Raw genomic sequence first — 20,590 nt, forward strand, 5'->3', positions numbered from 1 at the left:
AAAGAATCTTGTAGTCATGAAGAAACAATTACAGCGAAGCCAGGGGGCTGGGCGCAGTGGCTCATGCCTGTAATCCCAGCACTTCAGGAGGCTGAGGCAGGAGGATCACTTGAGGGTCAGGAGTCCGAGACAAGCCTGGTCAACATGGTGAAACCCCGACTCTACTAAAACAACAACAACAACAAAAACAAAAATTAGCCAGGTGTGTTGGTGCGCATCTGTAGTCCCAGCTACTCAGGGGGCTGAGGCAGGAGGATCGCTAGAACCTGGGAGGTGGAGGCAGCAGTGAGCCGAGATTGTGGTGGCACTCCAGCCTGGGCGACAGAGTGAGACTCCGTCTCAAAACAGCAACAACAAAAATAAGCCAGGGATCCTAGAAATACGCAAGAAAAAGCCATACTAACCAAACAAAAATTTAAGTGCTAAGACTGAGGGTGAATTTGGAAAAATATGTTTTCTGACCCAAATCTACCTCAGAATTTTTTTTCCCTTTTTTTGAGACTGAGTTTCATCCTTGTTGCGCAGGCTAGAGTGCAATGGCGCAATCTTGGCTCACCTCAACCTCCACCTCCCAGGTTCAAGCAATTCTCCTGCCTCAGCCTCCTGAGTAGCTGAGATTACAGGTGTGCAGCACCACGCCCAGCTAATTTCATATTTTTAGTAGAGGCGGGGTTTCTCCATGTTGGTCAGACTAGTCTCAAACTCCTGACCTCAGGTGATCTGCCCACCTCAGCCTCCCAAAGTGCTGGGATTACAGGCGTGAGCCACTGTGCCCCGCAATTCTTTTTTCTTAAGTATTTTTTAAAACAGGATGCACACTCACATCCAATAACATGCAGTTTAAAATGATTTAATTGACAAATTCTTGTGATTTACATTTCAGTAATCAACTGCAAAAGTGAGGAAATAATTCATGGGCCTGTAGTGCTTTTGAAAATAATATTTATGACTCATAAAAATGTACATTCATAATAGTATGACATGAACATACTTTAAGAAAGTTCAAGCATATACAAGCATTGTTTAATCTCACAAAATATATTAATTTTGTTGGGAATATTTGCATTATAAAAGGGTCTTTAGTTTACCAAAGGGTTCAACACTAAGCTATTTTTAAAGTTGTCATTATTTTTTCCAATCTAAAGAGGGGTTAAGGCCAGGTGCAGTGGCTCATGCCTGTAATCCCAGCACTCTGGGAGGCTGAGGTGGGCGGATCACCTGAGGTCAGGAGTTCAAGACCAGCCTGGCCAACATAGTGAAACCTTGTCTCTACTAAAAATACAAAAAAACTAGCTGGGCATGGTGGTGCACACCTGTAATCCCAGCTACTCGGGAGGCTGAGGCAGGAGAATCACTTGAACCCGGGAGGTGGAGGTTGCAGTGAGCAGAGATCGCGCCACAGCACTCCAGCCTGGGCAACAGAGGGAGACTCTGTCTCAAAAATAAAATAAAAGAGGGGTTAAGACTCATGCTGTCTTCACACATGGCCCTGCACAACCATGTGGAGGACAGGAGACATGACCTTCTAAGAGGGATATTCTTGAGAGATGCTGGGCAGACAACCAACAAGTGTCCCTTAAAGCACACTTCTGAACAATGTCCAGTCAAATATAAAATAACTTAAATATGAGAGTCACTCCTCATCTGCACGTACCTGTTACACTTTTTTTTCCTTACTCATTTACACTGGGAAACATGTTATAATAGTGAATAGTTGGTTATGAATCTTTCAAAGAACTTGGAAGGGCCCCTATAATTATTTTCTGAAACAATGGAATTCTCTTATGGAAAAATCTTCCAGTGAAGGAAAGGGTAAGTTAAAAAAAACTTGAATTAACTTAGGTTAGTATGCTTGCCAAGGCAAAAGCAAGTTGCTTTTCTCCATGTTTCGAGGGTATGAGAAAGCGGTGGCTACATGCTTTACTTTTCAGCCAGAAAATACGCACTGCCATTCCTGAGAAGATGGCAGGCAGCACAGCTGGGCTCTAGCCTTAAAGACTCAAGCTTTCTCCTTCCTTCCAGTCCTACCTCTTTACTTCTCAGACTTCCAGCTGGCTGGATGTATACATAAATGACTTGCATGGCTAAGTAAAACATTCCAGCTTATATTTTCAAGGATTTCCAAGAGTTCTTGCCTTTGGACAAATTAATAAATACAAATTAGAACTTAAAACGCAGTTCTAATTTTATTTCTATTTTTGGTTGTTAAAATTAAAACAAAACCTACACACACACAGTCCCAGGGTTTTCTCAAACGAATCAACAGTTCTTTGGCAATGTTAAGAGTGTATAACATGACTGCCGTGCTAATTAGCATAATTTATAAGACGTCTAATAGTGTTGAAACAGGAAAACTATAAACTTGTTAGAGAAGTTCGTTTGAAAGACACTGTCAAATGTCACACTAAGTCTTTTTAAAAACTCAATTAAGTAGAAAATATAAATGAACAAATTTAATTTTTCCAGATAATAAAGGAAGTTATTCGGCATTTTTCCCAGTTACGCAAAGACAATTATCACATGAAAAATTTATAGAATGTAAGCAGTAAGAGAGTATTATGCAAAAATATCCTAAGGTAATTTCAGTATAAATTATAAGACCATATTTATAATAACATACGTTATGAGAACAATCATTTGCAGTCTCACTGTGAAGGCAAAAACAAAACAAAAACCAAAACCCAAAGGATAAACAGAAATAGCACAGTCCACCGAATACACTGCATGGTGTTTATAACTGTATAAACAAACTAAGTAATCTTTCCCCTCTCTTTAACTTTTATGCACCACTTGCCATTCTAGATACTATCAATCACACTAAATAATAAAAACCAACCACCTTCAATCTTATCATTCTGGGCAGGAAACTGAATACAGTTTTGACCAGATCGTCGAGAAAGATTCATATACACGAAATTAACTAGTTCTGTTAAAAGGCTGCTATAAAAATACCATCATTACGAGCTATACAGAACTTCAGAATCCAGCTAAGAGTGCAGAAATACTGAATTTCTTAATTTATCTGGAGGGGGCTGTAAACCCAAAGGTAGAAGGGCATTTCAGCATTCTGGCATGTTCAGAGTTTCTAGGGTATAGTATCTCTCTAACACACAGAGAGCATTTCAAAGGGTGGCTATGGCCAGGAAACCTCAGAGCGGGTTCTGCCGTCACACTTGATCCCGAAGGCGGGCCAGTCTCTGAGACAGTTCATCCTGCTCCGCCGAAGCCACGCTCGTGCCCACGGAGCCGGTCTGGCCCTGCGGCAGCTCCATGTTGAGGTCGAGGCCCGCCTCATCTGCCATTTCCTGGAGCAGCATATCCACTTGGTTCTGGGGAGTGGTGAGCGTCGTCGTGCTGCTCATCGTGTCTTCCATTTGCTGCGTCTGGACGTCCAGAGTCTCAAACTGATGCTCGAATTTGTCCATCAAAGCAGAAATCTTCTCCAGATTCATGGTCTTCAATGTCGCATCCATCGACTTAACTACACCAGCCATCGACTTGGTCACCTTGCCCATGGTCACCGCCGTCTGGACCCTGGCAGCCACTGCATCGACTCGCGCACTCATTCTCAAGAAATTCACCGCCTGGTTCTTCTGGCGGATGGCATTTTCGGCGTGTATCCTCGCAACTTCCATGTTGCCCTTCTGAATGGCCTTTTTAATTTTGGCTTTTTCGGCCTTTTCCTCCTTATCGCATTTTTTGGCACTCCTACTCAGTTCTTTGGCCGCGAACTTCAGGTTGAACAGGTGTTTCTCCATGTTAGACATAGTCGGACGGCTCCTTTGGGTCGGCGGCCCGGCTGAGAAGCGCGCGGAAGGCAGAGAAGGTAAGGTAAGTCCGCTCCCGGCCGCCGCTCCTTTGTTTTGGTCCCACTTCCTGTTTCTACTGTGCGCGGCGCAGGTGGTGACGTCAGAGCCCAGCGCCAAAGGCGGGGCCTGCGGGACGGATGGCGCCGGGGTGGGGCCTGTGGGACGTAAGACGCCAGGGGCCGCGCATGCGTCCGGCGCTGCGTCGGTGAACGCTCGCTTCCTGCGCTGCGTTCTACCCGGTTTTTAAAGTTCTAACGCATTAGTCAATTCACAAAAATTAGTGCCCCCACGCACTTTCCTAGTAATAAATCTACCGAAGTAGACAGGATCTGTGGAGACCCGCGTGTAAAATTACCCACGCTCCAAACTTGGCAGGCTTTATAAAGGGTGACTGCCTAGCGGGCTAAAAACCAGCCCAAACATCAGCTAGGTCTTCGCACTAACGCTTGCTTTATTAGCATGGGTAATTTCCACTTTCTCAGGGGGAACTGGAAACCATGGATACATGAAAAACAAAAACATTAAAACAATACATTAAAAACAAACGGGTCATTGACGCGTCTCCATCTTTGACTACAATTTGTGCTAGAGTTCTGTAATATCCTTTTATTGCATTGCGTGAAAATAACCTTCAAAACTGTGGCACCACCAAATTTATACTTTGTCTGGAAATTCAGCTTCTAGGTGAGTTGCCAGCAATTATCCAAAAATCGTCCCGTGGTTTAGTAATAAAAAGACCCATCTTTTGCTGACACCATTCTATCTTTTTGATGTTTTATAAATATCCAAGGAACTTCACTCACATTTAAGTTTGACAGGCTAAACTGTCATTTTAAATTATGCAGGCAGAGTATGTTGAGATATTAGGACCCACACCCACGGGCATACATCAAAACTGTCACTATGTATTACGCCCTTTAAAAATGCTGGCTTTGAAATGGCAGCAATGTGTGCTGTCACTTTTCTCTTTAGAAAGATTCCTCCGATACAGCAATAACAATGTGAGAAGACCGAATCTGCCCTAATGAGGTAGGCTGAAAATGAACCCTGAGAGCGAATTCTGTTTAGAGATCATTTTAATCCAGCAGCCCACCACCTCGCTTAGCTTCCTGTGATAGCTTGCCAGTCAGTTTCACAACACAAGACCTTCTGAAGACATAGCTCTGATGTTTTCACTCTCTTGCTCCAAGCCCCGGGCATGGAGGCTAAACCTGCTGTGCAGCATGCTGGCTCCCTTGTCTTTCGCGCCCCTCCGCCTCCGCCAGTCAAAGCAAACCGCAGCATGGAATTTGAGCATTATTTGTGTCATTTGGCCAGCGGGGAGAATGTGACTGACGCCCGGTCCTGTGGCTATGCTGTTCCTGTTGCCTAGATTTTAGTGTCCATGCATCTCTGCCTATTGACACCCTGCCAGTCCTTCAAAAGCCACCTTCACCATGGAGCCTCCCCAGGACTCCTCCTCTGTGTGGCCATACTACAGGGCACATTGCCTGGCAAGGGGTCTGTGTGTATAGGTCCCCTGTTACAGTGTGTACTACTTGGATGCAGACAACACTGATTCCTTCCCCTCTCCATTGCAGCCCAGCAGGTGCTCTGCACACAGCAGCCACTGAATCCAGATGGCGTTGCTGAATTTAATTGTATTTCAGAGGGGATAGGATGTTACCCTAGTTAGCAGCTTAGCTATGGTTCCTTTTTGCCCCGCAAAGCAGTAGAACCCTTTTTCCAAATGAAACTTTTCTAGAAATGGAACATAAACAACCAAAAAAAAAAGAAAGAAAAAAAAAGGGAAGAAATCTGTTCAAAGTGGATATAGAGAGCTTAGGCCCCCTACTCTGCTCACCCTCCATTCCACTCTTCCCTTCTTTTAGGTCCTGGTTTTTCTTGGAGTTTGCAAACAAGTTTCTTATCCAGCTTCCATGTCATGCTCCATAGTTTTCTTTTTTCTTTTCTTTCTTTTTTTTTTTTTTTTGAGATGAAATCTTGCTTTGTCACTCAGGCTGGAGTGCAGTAGTGTGATCTTGGCTCACTGCAGCCTCCCCCTTCTGGGTTCAAGAGATTCTCCTGCCTCAGTTTCCCGAGTAGCTGAGATTACAGGCACACGCCAGCACTACTGGCTAATTTTTATATTTTCAGTACAGCTGGGGTTTCGCCATGTTGGTCAGGCTGGCCTCGAACTCCTGACCTCAGTTGATCTGCCCACCTTGGCATTCCAAAGTGCTGGGATTACAGGTGTGAGCCACCGTGCCCAGCCCACAGTTTTCTTAATGACAAATTCTGACTAGGTGAGATCGTTTGGAATATAATCATGAGAGACTCCGATAGATGATGATGATAATGACAACTAACATTAATAAAGTACTTATGCACCAGACATTGTTCTGGGCACTTTACATAAATTAACTCATTTCAGCTTCGCAAACCCTATGAAGTAGATACTATAAATGTCTCCAGTTCACAGGTAATTAAAAGGAAGCACAGAGAGCTAAGAAACTTGCCTGAACCCACACATTAGGTAAGTGTTAGAAACCGGATTCCATGGATGTATTGGGACCAGTAATAAGGCAATGGGGAATCCAATGAACATGAATTAATAAGAATAAAATAATGACCATCATGTAGCCTAAAGAAAGAAGTTGACTTTCCAGCTGTTTTTTTGAGAAGACAGAGTTGCATTGACTGCAAAGTTAATATGAACTTTATAAAGTGTGGTTGTTGACTGGGCATGGTGGCTCAGGAATGTAATCCTAGCACTTTGGGGGGCTGAGGTGGGTGGATCGCTTGGATTCAAGACCAGGGGTTCAAGACCAGCCTGGCCAACATGGGGAAAGCCCGTCTCTACTAAAAATACAAAAATTAGCTGGGTGTGGTGGTGTGGTGGCACATGCCTGTAATCCCAGCCACTTGGAAGGCTGAGGCAGGAGAATCGCTTGAACTGGAAAGGTGGGGGTTGCAGTGAGCTGAGATCACACCAGTGCACTCCAGCCTGGGTGACAGAGACTCCTTCTCAAAAAAAAAAAAAAGAAAGAAAGAAAAAGTATGGTTGCTAAAAGAAGTTGCCATCACCTGAAGCTACATTCCTTGGATGATGACACCTCTACTTTCTGTGCTGGAAAGAAGGGATAGGTGGAGTTCCAGAAGCCATCTTCCCAGAGAGACCAGGGCTGACTAGAATTCTGAAGAGAAGGCTGTTCTCCTCCTCTCCCTGACAGTTCCCCAGCCCTGCCCTCTTCTTTCTCTTATCAACACCCCAGCCATTTCTACGGTGTTCAATAGGATCCATAGCTAACTGCTCTCATGTTCACATTTCCACGGAGAGATTTGCTTCTGAGCTCCAAACCCATATGCCCAGCTGTCTCCTTGGTGCTGGGCGCTCTGTGGTCCAAGACTGATTGGCAACTCCTCAAAGTGACTGAACTCAGTCCTTTCCCCCAAATCTGCTCATTTCCATTTACTACTGGCACCTCCATCTACCTTGTCATTCGAGTTGGATTTGGAAGAATTATCTCTGACCACCGTGGTATCTGAATCTGCATCTACCCTGGCTCTAAGTTTTTTCCATTCTTTATATTCCATTGAGGTTGACAACCTTCAGGGTCTGTTTCAGCTTGGTATGCTTTCTCTTTTTGTGTATCTAGCAAAAGGAAGATTATTTTGGGATTATTATTAAAGGAGGTTTTGGTCCTACAACCATGCTAATTGTACGTGAAAATGTTCTGGACCCAATACAGATGTGAAAACAGAACATACAGTTTATAATGACTGGAATTGTTTAGCAACTACCACATTAACATTGAAACCTTGGCAAGTCCCATAGCCAAATTTTCTTAGTGAAAAAAAGAAATTTTTGATTAAAGTGCAGACATTTCTAGAAAGCTGCGGGTCAAACCAGTTAATTATTTTTATCATGAAATGGGAATATGCTATCATTTGGCACATCTGGCTGATTTCTTTCCTTACTTTGAAATAATACAAGTGGTTAAAATGAAAATATTTAAGCAGGACATTCAGTTTTACTTCATTGGAAAAGAATCATTTGCTAAGTCTGAAGTCACTCAAAAAATAAAAAAAGAAAATAAAAGATATGAAAAATAACTTTCTCGTGTGAGTTAAACTATTTCTGGATTCTCATCAGTATGTTTCTGGTGATTTTGAAATGTTATATCTCAAACTAAGGGCTCCTCCTACTTATCACAGTTTGCATTTTTTGCATATATTTGTGTTTGCTGAGCAGCAGGCTTTCCTATTAGATGTGGCATGGTGACCTTTGGTTGACTACCTATACCTGGTACTATTCAACCTCTGGAAAACAGATACCCAATAAATTTCTGTTGAATGTAGGAATATATGAATGCAGCCAAAGGAAATGGCATTGGATACCTATTCACTTGGTGACCATTTTGAGGAATACATTACACATATGTATACATATATTATACATTACGTACATATATAATATTAATTTATTACACATGTATTAAATATGTATATATATTTTCCTCTGCATCACCTTTTTATTTGGGAACACAGCTAGAATTAAAAACGCTGAGACTCCTCAAGCCTTGGGAAATTTCAAAGTCACTGTCCAGGGCTGGGTGTGATGGCCGATGCCTGTAATCACAACACTTTGGGAGGATGAGGTGGCCCAGGAGTTTGAGGTTGCAGTGGGCTATGATTGCACCACTGCACTCCATTCGGGGTGACAGAACAAGATCCTGTCTCAAAAACAACAACAACAAAACAAAACCAAAGTCACTGTCCCTCAAAATATGTTAACAACAGCCTGGACAAGATGGCAAGACCCCGTCTCTACAAAAAATAAAAAATAAAAATTAGCTGGGCATGGTAGCATGTGCCTGTAGTCCCAGCTACTTGGGATGCTGAGGTGGGAGGATCTTTGTGTCCAGGAGTTCGAGACTACAATGAGCTATAATCATGCCACTGTATTCCAGCCTGGCTGACAGAGTGAGTCTGTGTGTGTGTGTGTGTATATATTTATATATATATATATATATAAATGATGTCGATTTAAAAATAAAAGAGTTAGAAGGAAATAGAACAGCAGCATGTAAACAGAATTCTGCATTCCTCCATCTGCAGTTTAAATGCATGGTTTATTATTCCTCTTGGTGATGTGGTGAATTAATACTGTTATGAGAAACCTAACTTCCATGTTAGTCGAAGTTGGCATTCACTCATTTAGCAACGCAGTGATTCTCCTTCTCCTTCTGTACACTGAACAACTTACCACTTTGAGAAGCTGAAAATGAAATCTCAACACACCTGTCCCTCTAAGGCTGGTACAGGATGCCTCTCTTTTCTGGCCTCAATTTCCTCATTTATAAAGCTGGAAAAATAAGGCCTATGATCTAACAGTGGGTAATAATCCCTCATCAGGTCAGATCACCAGAGAGGGCCACTCAAAACCGCTTAACTTAAAAAATCCCTGAAACAAGACTTACTAAGAGAAAAAAATGTATTATTTAAGTGGCGTTTTCCTGGCAGTTTGTAATGGATATTTGCAAATATTGTGAAGACCATATAGAGCTGACACAGCAAAACTGAGAAGGCTGACTGGGCCCCTTCTCTCTCTGTCTCTCTCCCCCTCTCCCTTTCTGTCTCTCTCTCTCTTTTCTCTTCCTTCCTTCCCTCTCTCCCTCCCTCCCCCTTCCTTCATTTCTTTCCTTCACGGTGTCACTCTGTTACCCGGAGTGGCGCAAGCTACCTCTGCCTCAACTGGGCCCATTTCTCTCTGACTCCTCTAGTTGGAGAGCATTTTGTAGGAGGAAAATCTACTCCTTTGGTCAGGTTCCTACAAACTAACGTACAAACTCAAGCAATATGGCAGGGAACCAAACACGTGAAATATTGTTAGGTCTATGAAACACACGATATATTCCTCTTTCCAATCTGTGTTCTTATTATTTGTTAGCAGTCTTTATTATGATACTTTTTTTTTTATTTTCAAGAAAAGTGTACTCTCCTGCACACAGCATTTTGCCATATCTCACAGCTGTCTGGTTGACTACTGGGAAACATAGTTTATTCTGAAAACATGCTTCTGGATGGAAAATGATTTTACTATTACAAACCTGAAGATAGAAGGACAGGATTGCGTCTGGCGTAATACGGTACAAATCCCACCTCTGAAGGAATATGGAAGCCAGTTGTTCTTACATAATTTTTATGTTTAACCTGAACATTAAGCTTACAATCTATAAGTTAAAAATAGCGAGGCTGGGCGTGGTGGCTCACATCTGTAATCCCAGCACTTTGGGAGGCTGAGGTGGGCGGATCACAAGGTCAGGAGATTGAGACCAGCCTGGCTAACATGGTGAAACCCTGTCTCTACTAAAAATACAAAAATCAGCCGGGTGTGGTGGCACATGCCTGTAGTCCCAGCTACTTGGGAGGCTGAGGCAGGAGAACCGCTTGAACCCAGGAGGCGGAGGTTGCAGTGAGCCAAGATCACATCATTGCACTCCAGCCTGGGCAACAAGAGTGAAACTCCATCTCAAATAAAATAAAATAAAATAAATCAAAAAATAAATAAATAAAAAATAAAAATAGCGATTGTACAAATTGGCCAGTTAATTTTGTTGCACATTAAAATCTTCTCTCGTCCTCCTCAGGGAGCACCTTCTGTTCATGATGGGAACAGATTGTGAGAAGTCAGGAGTTCTTCCCAGGGCTAGTTTGCATTGAGTATTGGTAGACGGTGGTGGAGGGAAAAAGCATTTTTCTTCTTCATTGCTGTTCCCGGGGACATGTGTGTGCAGCTGACTCACTCATACCCTTAATTGATGCTGTGATTGATCTGCCTTAGACCCAGCTTTTACTTAGCATCATGTCTTAATTAGATTAAGTTTAAGGCACAAGTGATTTAAAACGGCCACGGCCACAGAATGGAGAGCACTGGTTCCAGGAACCATGTATCCTGAGAACCTTTCTATTTATTTATTTATTTATTTTGAGACAGAGTCTCACTCTGTCACCCAGGTTGGAGTGCAGTGGTGTGATCTCGGCTCACTGCAACCTCTGCCTCCTGGGTTCAAGTGATTCTCCTGCCTCAGCCTCCTGAGTAGCTGGGACTACAGGCGCCCGCCACCACACCCAGCTAATTTTTGCATTTTTAGTAGAGACAGGGTTTCACTGTGTTGGCCAGGCTGGCCTCAAACTCCTGACCTCAGGTGATCTGCCTGCCTCGGCCTCTCAAAGTGCTGGGATTACAGGCGTGAGCCACTGTGCCCGGCCCTGAGAACCTTTCAATTTAAAATCCCTTCAATTCTAGTCTAACCCACACACTTCATGTAAAGTAAGGAGTCATTAGCCATTAGTGTCCATGGAAGGCTAATCTTGGCCATTTCTTTTCGTCAAGGAATAACTGCAATTAAACTTTTCGGCCAAAACATAAAGTTTTTTTTTTTTTTTGAGATGGAGTTTCACTCCTGTTGCCCAGGCTGGAGTGCAATGGCACAATCTCGTCTCACTGAAACCTCTGCCTCCCAGGTTCAAGCGATTCTCCTGCCTCAGCCTCCCAAGTAGCTGGGATTACAGGCATGCACCACCACGCCCTGCTAATTTTGTATTTTTAGTAGAGATGGGGTTTATCTATGTTAGTCAGGCTGGTCTCAAACTCCCAACCTCAGGTGATCTGCCCACCTCGGCCTCCCAAAGTGCTGGGATTACAGGTGTGAGCCACTGTGCCTGGTGACATAACGATTTTGTTAGTTTAAGCTAGTGTCTTTCGTTAGGAAGCAAAATGGTATTAGAAATCAAATATAACTTAACTTGGTGAGTCCTACTAGAAATAATTTATTTTTAACATCTCTTTATTTCTTTCCTTTTTTCCTTCTTATCTATTTATTTATTTTTGAGACAGAGTCTTGCTCTGTCGCCCAGGCTGGAGTGCAGTGGTGCGATCTCAGCTCACTGCAGCCTCCACCTCCCCGCTTCAAGTGATTCTCCTGCCTCAGCCTCCTGAGTAGCTGGGATTACAGGTGTGCACCACCACTCTCGGCTAATTTTTGTATTTTTAGTAGTAAAAAAATTTTACATATTTTCTATTTTTAGTAGGTGAAACCATATTGGTCAGGCTGGTCTTGAACTCCTGACCTCAGGTGATCCACCCACCTTGGCCTCCCACAAGTGCTAGGATTACAGGTGTGAACCACAACACCCAGCCCCTTTTTTCTTTTTTTTTTAGCGACAGGGTCTTGCTTTGTTGTTCAGCTGCAGTACAGTGGCACAATCATAGTCCAATGTAGCCTCAAACTCCTGGGCTCAAGGGATCTCTTCACCTTGGCCTCCCAACATGTTGAGATTACAGGCATGAGCCACTGTGCCTGGCCTTAACACCTCTTTAGAATGTGAAAAATCCTCTAACAAAGCAGAATACTTATCACTTTTGTACCTTTATAATGTACCATAATAGCATTCAGTTTCTTCTGAAACAGTCAACACCCTAAAGTCACTCAACAGTGAAACAGTCAACACTCAAATAGTCAACAGTCGAAAGGAGGCCAAAGATGAATGTTTTTAAAAGAAGTGCTAACTTTACAATGAGTATGAACTAAGTCAGGGGTCTCCAAACCCTAGGCCACATTCTCATGCTGTGTGAACCAGGCCACGCAGCAGGAGGTGAGTGCCAGCCAGCAAGCAAAACGTCATCTGTATTTACAGCTGTTCCCCATCAATCGCATTACCACTTGAGCTCCACCTCCTGTCATATCAGCGATGGCATTAGATTCTCATAGGAGCACGAACCCTATTGTAAACTTTGCATGTGAGGGATCTAGGTTGCATGCTCCTTATGAGAATCGAATGCCTGATGATCTGTCACTGTCTCCCATCACCCCCAGATGGGACCATCTAGTTGCAGGAAAACAAGCTCAGGGGTCCCACTGATTCTACATTATGGTGAGTTATATAATTATTTCATTATATATTACAACGTAATCGTAATAGAAGAGCACAGTAAACGTAATGCACTGGATTCATCTTGAAACCATCCACCCCACCACGGTCCATGGAAAAATAGTTTTCCACGAAACCAGTCCCTGGTGCCAAAAAGGCTGGGGACCACTAAACCAAGTCATTAGATATAAGATATCTGAACTAGGCCGAGCGCGGTGGCTCATGACTGTAATCCTAGCAATTTGGGAGGCCAAGGCAGGTGTATCACCTGAGGTCGGGAATTCGAGACCAGCCTGACCAACATGGAGAAACCCTGTCTCTACTAAAAAAAAAAAACATACAAAATTAACTGGGCATGATAGCACATGCCTGTAATCCCAGCTACTCGGGAGGCTGAGGCAGGAGAATTGCTTGAACTCGGGAGGCGAAGGTTGAGGTGAGTCGAGATTGCGCCATTGCACTTCAGCCTGGGCAACAACAGCGAAACTCTGTCTCAAAAAAAAAAAAATCTGAACTAAAATATAACATACGTTTTCTTTCGTTATTTGATGGAGTTGGGCTACAATCTTCCAGTTCATACGCATATTCCACAAACACTTACTGAGTTTCAGGCTAGAGGATGAACAGTATGGGGGATAGGTAAGTAATTCCCTATGCAAACCTGATGCATTTGTAACATTCCACAAAACAGAGGTTTTTATCTTCCCCAGAATTTCTTCTCATGGAAGGATCCCCGCAATTGGGAAGCAGAGGTGCTCACAGAGCTTCCTCCATAAATTTGAAGAATGAGGAATTCTAGCAGGTATTTCTTTTTTTTTTTTGAGACAGACTCACTCTGTTGCCCAGGCTGAAGTGCAGTGGCAGGATATTGGCTCACTGCAACCTCTGCCTCCCAGGTTCAAGCGATTCTCCTGCCTTAGCCTCCCGAGTAGCTGGGATTACAGCATGTGTCACCATGCCCGGCTAATTTTTGTATTTTTAGTAAAGGCAGGGTTTCACCATGTTGGCCAGGCTGGTCTTGAACTCCTGACCCCAGGTGATCTGCCCACCTTGGCCTCCGAAAGTGCTGGGATTACAGGCCACCATGCCCGGTCCTAGCAGGTATATCTTTTCCGGGAACCACAAAGCTGTCTTCAAATAATCATGATTAACCTTGCCCTAAATATAATAAATTGTAGCCATGACTGGCATGTGAAAAACAATACTTCATAGTAAATCTTAACATATTTGTAGGAGACAGTGTATTTTAAGATTAGTTTAGGGGTTAAAAGAGAATTGAAAGCTGATGAAGGCTGGGTGCGGTGGTTCATGCCTGTAATCCCAACACTTTGGGAGGCCGAGGTGGGCAGGTTGCTTGAGCCCAGGAGTTCAAGACCAGCCTGGGCAACACGGCGAAACCTCGTCTTTACTAAAAATACAAAAAATTAGCTGGGCATTGTGGTGCACATCTGTGATCTTGGCTACTCAGGTGGCTGAGGTGGGAGGTCACTTGAGCCTGGGAGGTCCAGGCCGCAGTGAGCTGTGATCGTAGCACTGACTCCAGTCTGGGCGACAGAGTGAGACTGTGTCTCAAAAAAAAAAAAAAGAAAAAGCAAATTCCTCAATGTCATTTACGTGAACTAAATCAAAGAAAGAAGGACAAAGTGCATTCAACACGGCTCTTGCTCAATGGAGGCCTCCGGGTGCTTCCTCTTCTCTGCAGCTATGACTGTGTACATGACTGAATCTGTCACAGCATTCCCGAATAGGTCCACCAGGTCTCCTGTAGATCATTCCAGGGAAGAATGCTAACTATAAGAAGCACGTGGTCAACAAAGGATAACAAAGGGAAGTCTGAGGACTCCTAGATAAAGAGCTTTCTCAGAGGGGGTGCCCCAGATACCAAACACACGGATTTGCTCAGGTCACACTATGTTTCAAAGGAAGAGCTGGAATGAGAAACTGACCTTTGCATCTGTGTTCACCTCTGCTGAGTCTCCTATTTTAAAAGAGATCTGGGATGTCATTAAACATGTTCAATTGAGGTTAATAAAAAATTTCCTTTTTTGGCAAAACGATCTGTTAAGTCTTGTCTATCTTAAGAAGATATATTTAGTCACTGCATGTATCCTGGCAGAAAGTCATGGCAAAGCAGTTTCTTTCTTAGCAATGACTACCTGCCTCAGTAGCTGGATAAGGAATCTTTCATTCTTTCTTCACAGAAATAATGCAGAACACTGCATTTTCACAAATATCGAATAGAATGAGAAATACGAGCATCCCATGCACTTAATTGTTGTCACATGAAAAAAATTGTAAGTAAATGGAAATTCTATTTGTGTGGAGAGTTCCTTAAGTCAGTTAATATAATAATAGAATAATGCCATAGTTCAAAGGTAGCTTTTGTTGATATCATGGATCCTAGTTATTATGTGATCAAGGGAGTTTGGTGAAATAAAGATATTTAATTCTAACCGCTAATGCATGCACTACCCTAAGAAAGGTTTTACTTTCTTCCTTTTTCGAATGCTTTCTTTGATATGAAATTATCAAAGAGCAGCTTCCTTATACCTTAAGTTCTATTTGAAAAGCTTTCATTACATTCCTTGATATTGTGAACACATTATTGTTCACTGGGATGAAGGAAGTGCTCACACAACGCACGATTACAGCTTTCACTTTTCTCTGAGCTAGAACGCTTGTGCTCTAAAGGAGGCTGTGCTGTAGCACAGTTCAGCTCGTCATTCCTTTTTGCGGTGGAATCATATTCCATTGTAGGGATACACCACATTTTGTTTACCCATTTGTCAGCTGATGACACTTGGGTTGTTTCCACTTTTTGCCCAATTGTGAATAATGCTGCTATGAAGAGATATTATGCTTACATCTATCTGAGCTTTAAAGAAAAAAAAATTTTTTTTTTTTGAGGCAAGGTCTTGCTCTGCCACCCAGGCTGGAGTGCAGTGACTTGATCGTGGCTTACTGCAGCCTCAAACTCTAGACTCAAGCAATCCTCCCACTTTCACCATATCAAGGAGCTGGGACCACAGGTGCACACCACCATAGCCCGGCTAATTTTTTTTTTTTTTTTACTTTTAGTAGAGATGAGGTCTCGCCAAGATGCCCAGGCTGCTCTCAAACTCCTAGGCTCAAGTGATCCTCCTGCCTTGGCCTCCCAAAGTGTTGAGATTACAGGCGTGAGCCACTGTACCCAGCCAAAAATTAATTTTGTATACATAGTAATACTGGACTATGAATGGTAGAGAGAGCAGAAAAAGAACAGTGATAACACAAAAATCTATTCATGTAACAAGTTTATTAAACACCTATTATATGCCAGGCATTGTTCTAGGCACAGTGGTAAACAATAATTTCATGTCAGTTAGCCCATCATAATGAAGAGTTTACAAAATTTGGTTAGATTTAGTTGTTCATTCATGTGGTTCAACTATTGAAAGGAATGAAGTAGTGATACATGCTATAACATCTCATATTTATACGTTACTGTGTCAGGCACTGCATGGAGAAGAACAACTCCAAATCCTATGGAAACAACTTAGAAATTACCTGCCAATTTCCACAAAGATAGTTTTTTAAAAGAGATTTTTAAGACATATTTTCAGTATGGGAACTGTATTTTGAATCAGTATTTTTTGCTTTTCTATTTCATTTCTTCCGTCTTTCTCTCTTAAACTGATTTTTAAAAAGAAAGTAAGTACATGAACAATCTGAAATGCTATGGATCCCATACCGCATCCTCTCAGAAGCATCCCCACACTGTCACCACGCGTGGCACATGGATGAAACATAATGCATCTTACCCCCTTGGTATTAAATCAGAAGGCCCTGAAATTAGGCAGACTCGAATGATCAGGAGTCTACAAATTAATTTTACTGAAGTGTCCAAGTAAAGCTCTCACAAGCCAGTTGCAACAGGGAGTCTTGATTAAAATGCACTATTCAATGACTTGTTTGTTGTATATTCAAAGTTGTGCCATCAATCAATCACTTTTAGAACATTTTCATCACTCCAAGAGGAAACTCTGTACCCATTAAAGCGATTCCTCATCCCCCAAGTCCACCTGGCTCCATGCAACATTCATCTACTCTGTCTCTATAGATACACCTATTCTGGACATTTCATATAAATGAAATGATACCATATGTGGTCTTTTGTGTCTGGTGGCTTTGACTTAGCATAATGTTTCAAGGATCATCCATGTTGTAGCATGCATCAGGACTTCATTTCTTTTTGTAACTGAATAACATTCTATTGTGCGGATGCGTCACATTTTGTTTATCTGTTCATCGGCTGATGGGCATTTGGGTTGTTAACGCTTTTTTTTTTTTTTTTTTGAGACTGGGTCTCATTTTGTCACCTAGGCTGGAGTGCGGTGACGTAATCTTGGCTCACTGAAGCCTCGACCTCCTGGGCTCAAGCAATCCTCCCGCCTCGGCCCCCCAAGTAGCTGGGACTACCAGTGGACATCACCATGCCTGGATAATTTTTCGTAAGAAGGGATTTCACCATGTTGCCAAGGCTGGTCTCAAACTCCTGAGCTCAAGTGATCCACTCACCTTGGCCTCCAAAGTGCTGGGATTACAGGTGTGAGCCACCATGCCCAGCCTGTTTACACATTTTGATTATTATGAATAATGCTGCTATGAGTATTTGCCTAGAAGTTTTTGCATGGATGTATATTTTCAATTCTCTTGGACATACACTTGGGAGTGGAATTGGTGGGCCATATGGCAACTGTGTTTAACGTTTTTTAGAACTACCAGTTTGTTTTCCAAAGTGGCTGGACTATTTTACATTCCCACCAGCAGTATATGAGGATCCCAATTTCTTCACATCCTCAGCAACACTTGTTTTATCTGACTTTTTAGGCACAGCCACCCTAGGGTTATGAAGTGGAATGTCACTGTGGTTTTGCTTTGCATTTTCCTAACAGCTAAAGATGTTTAGCATCTTTTCGTGGCTGATTAGCCATTCATCTATCTTACTTGGGAGATGTCTATTTAGATCCTTTGCTGATTTAAAAATCGGTTTACTTATGTTATTATTGATTTGTAAGAGTTCTTTATGATTCTAGATACAAGTCCATTATCAGATGCATGATTTATAAACATTTTCCCCCTTCTATGAGCTTGTTTTTTCACTTTCTTGAATCATAAGGACCTCTATATGTACATCAAAAGCTATCCTGGGCTGAGTGTGGTGGTTCACGCCTGTAATCCCAGCACTTTGGGAGGCCGAGGTGGGCCAGGAGTTCGAGACCAGCCTGCCCAACATGGTGAAACCCCAGCACTACTAAAAATACAAAAATTAACTGGGCGTGGTGGCATGTGCCTGTAATCCCAGTTACTCAGCAGGCTGAGGCAGGAGAATAGCTTGAACCCAGGAGGTGGAGGTTTCAGTGAGCCAAAACTGTGCCACTGCACTCCAGCCTGGGTGACAGAGCGAGACTCCATCTCAAGAAAAAGCTATCCTGGCTTTCATTGGAAAACTAGATTCAAGATATGAAGTGGATGGAGATGTGAAGTTGATGACAGTTCCTTCAGAATCTGAGAAAAAGGATGTCCCTGAGACAATCTCCTTCAAATGCATAGGTCCATGCCTCATTCATCTTTGTCATTCAGTGGCTGGCAGTGTCTAGCATGCATCCGATGCTCACAGAATGCTTGGTGAACTTTTAATCTAAAGTAGTCTCTCATAATCTTTAGGTTTAAAATTTGAAATCCTGGATCAATCAAGTAATAGTTGGTATTGTGTAGTCTTGTGTAATCTTATGTGCCTTTATATCCTCATCTGCAAAATAAAGATAATGAACTCATTGGGTTAGTGTGAGGATTACTATGTTAGTTCATCTAATGTGCATAAAATGTGCCTCCACATGGCAAGTTTCAATAAATATGAGCTATCTTACAGCTACACTTGGGTACTAAGCAATAAAGAGCACACACCTCTTTATTATTATTATTTATTATTATTATTTTTTGAGACAGAGTTTCGCTCTTGTTGCCCAGGCTGGAGTGCAATGGTGTGATCTCGGCTCACCACAACCTCCGCCTCCCAGGTCCAAGTGATTCTCCTGTCTCAGCCGCCTGAGTAGCTGGGATTACAGACATGCGCCACCATGCCCAGCTAATTTTGTATTTTTAATACAGACAGGGTTTCTCTATGTTGGTCAGGCTGGTCGTGACCTCCCAACCTCAGGTGATCTGCCCACCTCGGCCTCCCAAAGTGCTGGGATTTTACAGGCATAAGCCACTACACCCGGCCTATTATTATTATTTTTTGCGACAGGGCCTCACCCTGTCACTTAAGCTGGAGTGCAGTGGCATGATCATTGCTCACTGCAGCCTTGACTCCTGGGCTAAAGTAATCCTCCCATCTCAGCCTCTGGAGTAGTTGGGACTACAGGTGTGTGGCACTATGCCCAGCTAATTTTTAAAAATTATTTGTAGAGACGAGGTCTCAACATGTTATCCAGGCTGGTCTCAAACTCTTGGGCTCAAGCAGTACTCCTGCCTTGGCCTCCCAAAGTGCTGGGATTACAGATGTGAGCCACCTCGCCTGGTGGGACACACCTCTTAAATGATTCTGAAACTGTACCTTTATTAATAGTAGTACAGTACTTAGTTGTTTTCCCTGAGTTCCCTGGATTCCTTGGAAGTGTTTCAAAGAATTCAGCAAACAAAAGTATTGTGATAAAACCTGACACACACGTCTTACATTTCACACTGTAATTTGTAGGGTACTGTCAATTTATTAACCTGTGCTACTATGTAATTTATTTTTCTGTAAGCTTCTGATCACAGCTTTACATATATGTATTTTTTTTATTCCCCCTACATTTTATTATAAAAATTTCAAACATAAAATAAATTAGAAATAATTTTGTAGTGAACACTTGAATACCTACTATTTAGATTCTGACATTTTCATTTTACTGTACTTTTAGGCTTTTTTTTTTTCTTTTTAGAGACAGGTTCTTGCTACATTGCCTAGGCTGGTCTTGAACTCTTAGGCTTGAGTGAACCTCCTGCCTCAGTCTCCTGAGTAGCTGAAATTACAGGTAAACACCACTGTGCCCAGCTTCATTTTATTGGACTTAAAAAAAAAAAATCACAGATCTATCCATGTATCCATTCCTCAACCCATCTTATTTTTGATGTATTTCAAAAAAAGGGAAGACAGCAGTACACTCCCTCTGAAATACTGCAGCTCACAGAATGTTATCTAAGAATCAATATTTCTTCATGGTTTTTTCTTTCAATGTAAAATGCATGTCCAATGAAACACAAATCTTAAGTGTATATCTGCTGAGTTTTGAAAAATGCATCTATCTGTGTAGCTCAAATTCCCATAAAAATATTATGCACATATTTTTAACTTCTTTCAAATGTGTTGTTTGGAAGGAGGTTCTGGTCATTTTTGTAGACAATGCAGCACCTGTTGAGTAGTCTTACGGTAGAAGCGAGTCCCTAAGAGGCACAGAGGATGCACACCCTGCTTCGCCCAAGGCCACTTGAGCTGGGGCTCACCTGCAGGGCGCAAGCTCTCCTCACAGAGCAACTGCCATGTTCTCACAGGGGACAATGTAACCCATAACCCAATGCTATAAATATAACGTTTATCAGATGTCACATTTGTGTTAAAGAATGTGAAGAGCTGTTAGAGACTGTTAAGAATTCAACTTGGAAGAAAATTTCTTTCTTTGTTTTTTGAGACAGAGTCTCACTCTGTTGTCCTGGCTGGAATGCAGTGGCACAGTCTTGGCTCACTGCAGCCTCAAACTCCAAGGCTCAAGCAATCCTCCTGTCTCAGCCACCCAAGTAGCTGGGACTACAGGTACACACAGCACCCCACTTAGCTAATT

General features: G+C 42.5%; 2 protein-coding genes across 6 annotated transcripts in view; both read right to left on the reverse strand.

Moving 5' to 3' along the window:
- GNAL (G protein subunit alpha L) overlaps positions 1-20,590 on the reverse strand; it is a 189,361-nt gene that overhangs the window by 27,924 nt on the left and 140,847 nt on the right. The window lies entirely within an intron of this gene.
- Positions 926-8,087, reverse strand: CHMP1B (charged multivesicular body protein 1B). The gene has a single exon (XM_055368440.1). The coding sequence runs from the start codon at positions 3,765-3,767 to the stop codon at positions 3,168-3,170; it is 600 nt and encodes a 199-aa protein (XP_055224415.1). The 5' UTR covers positions 3,768-8,087; the 3' UTR covers positions 926-3,167.

This window comes from Gorilla gorilla, chromosome 17, assembly GCF_029281585.2.
Source record: "Gorilla gorilla gorilla isolate KB3781 chromosome 17, NHGRI_mGorGor1-v2.1_pri, whole genome shotgun sequence".
Lineage (NCBI taxonomy): Eukaryota > Metazoa > Chordata > Mammalia > Primates > Hominidae > Gorilla > Gorilla gorilla.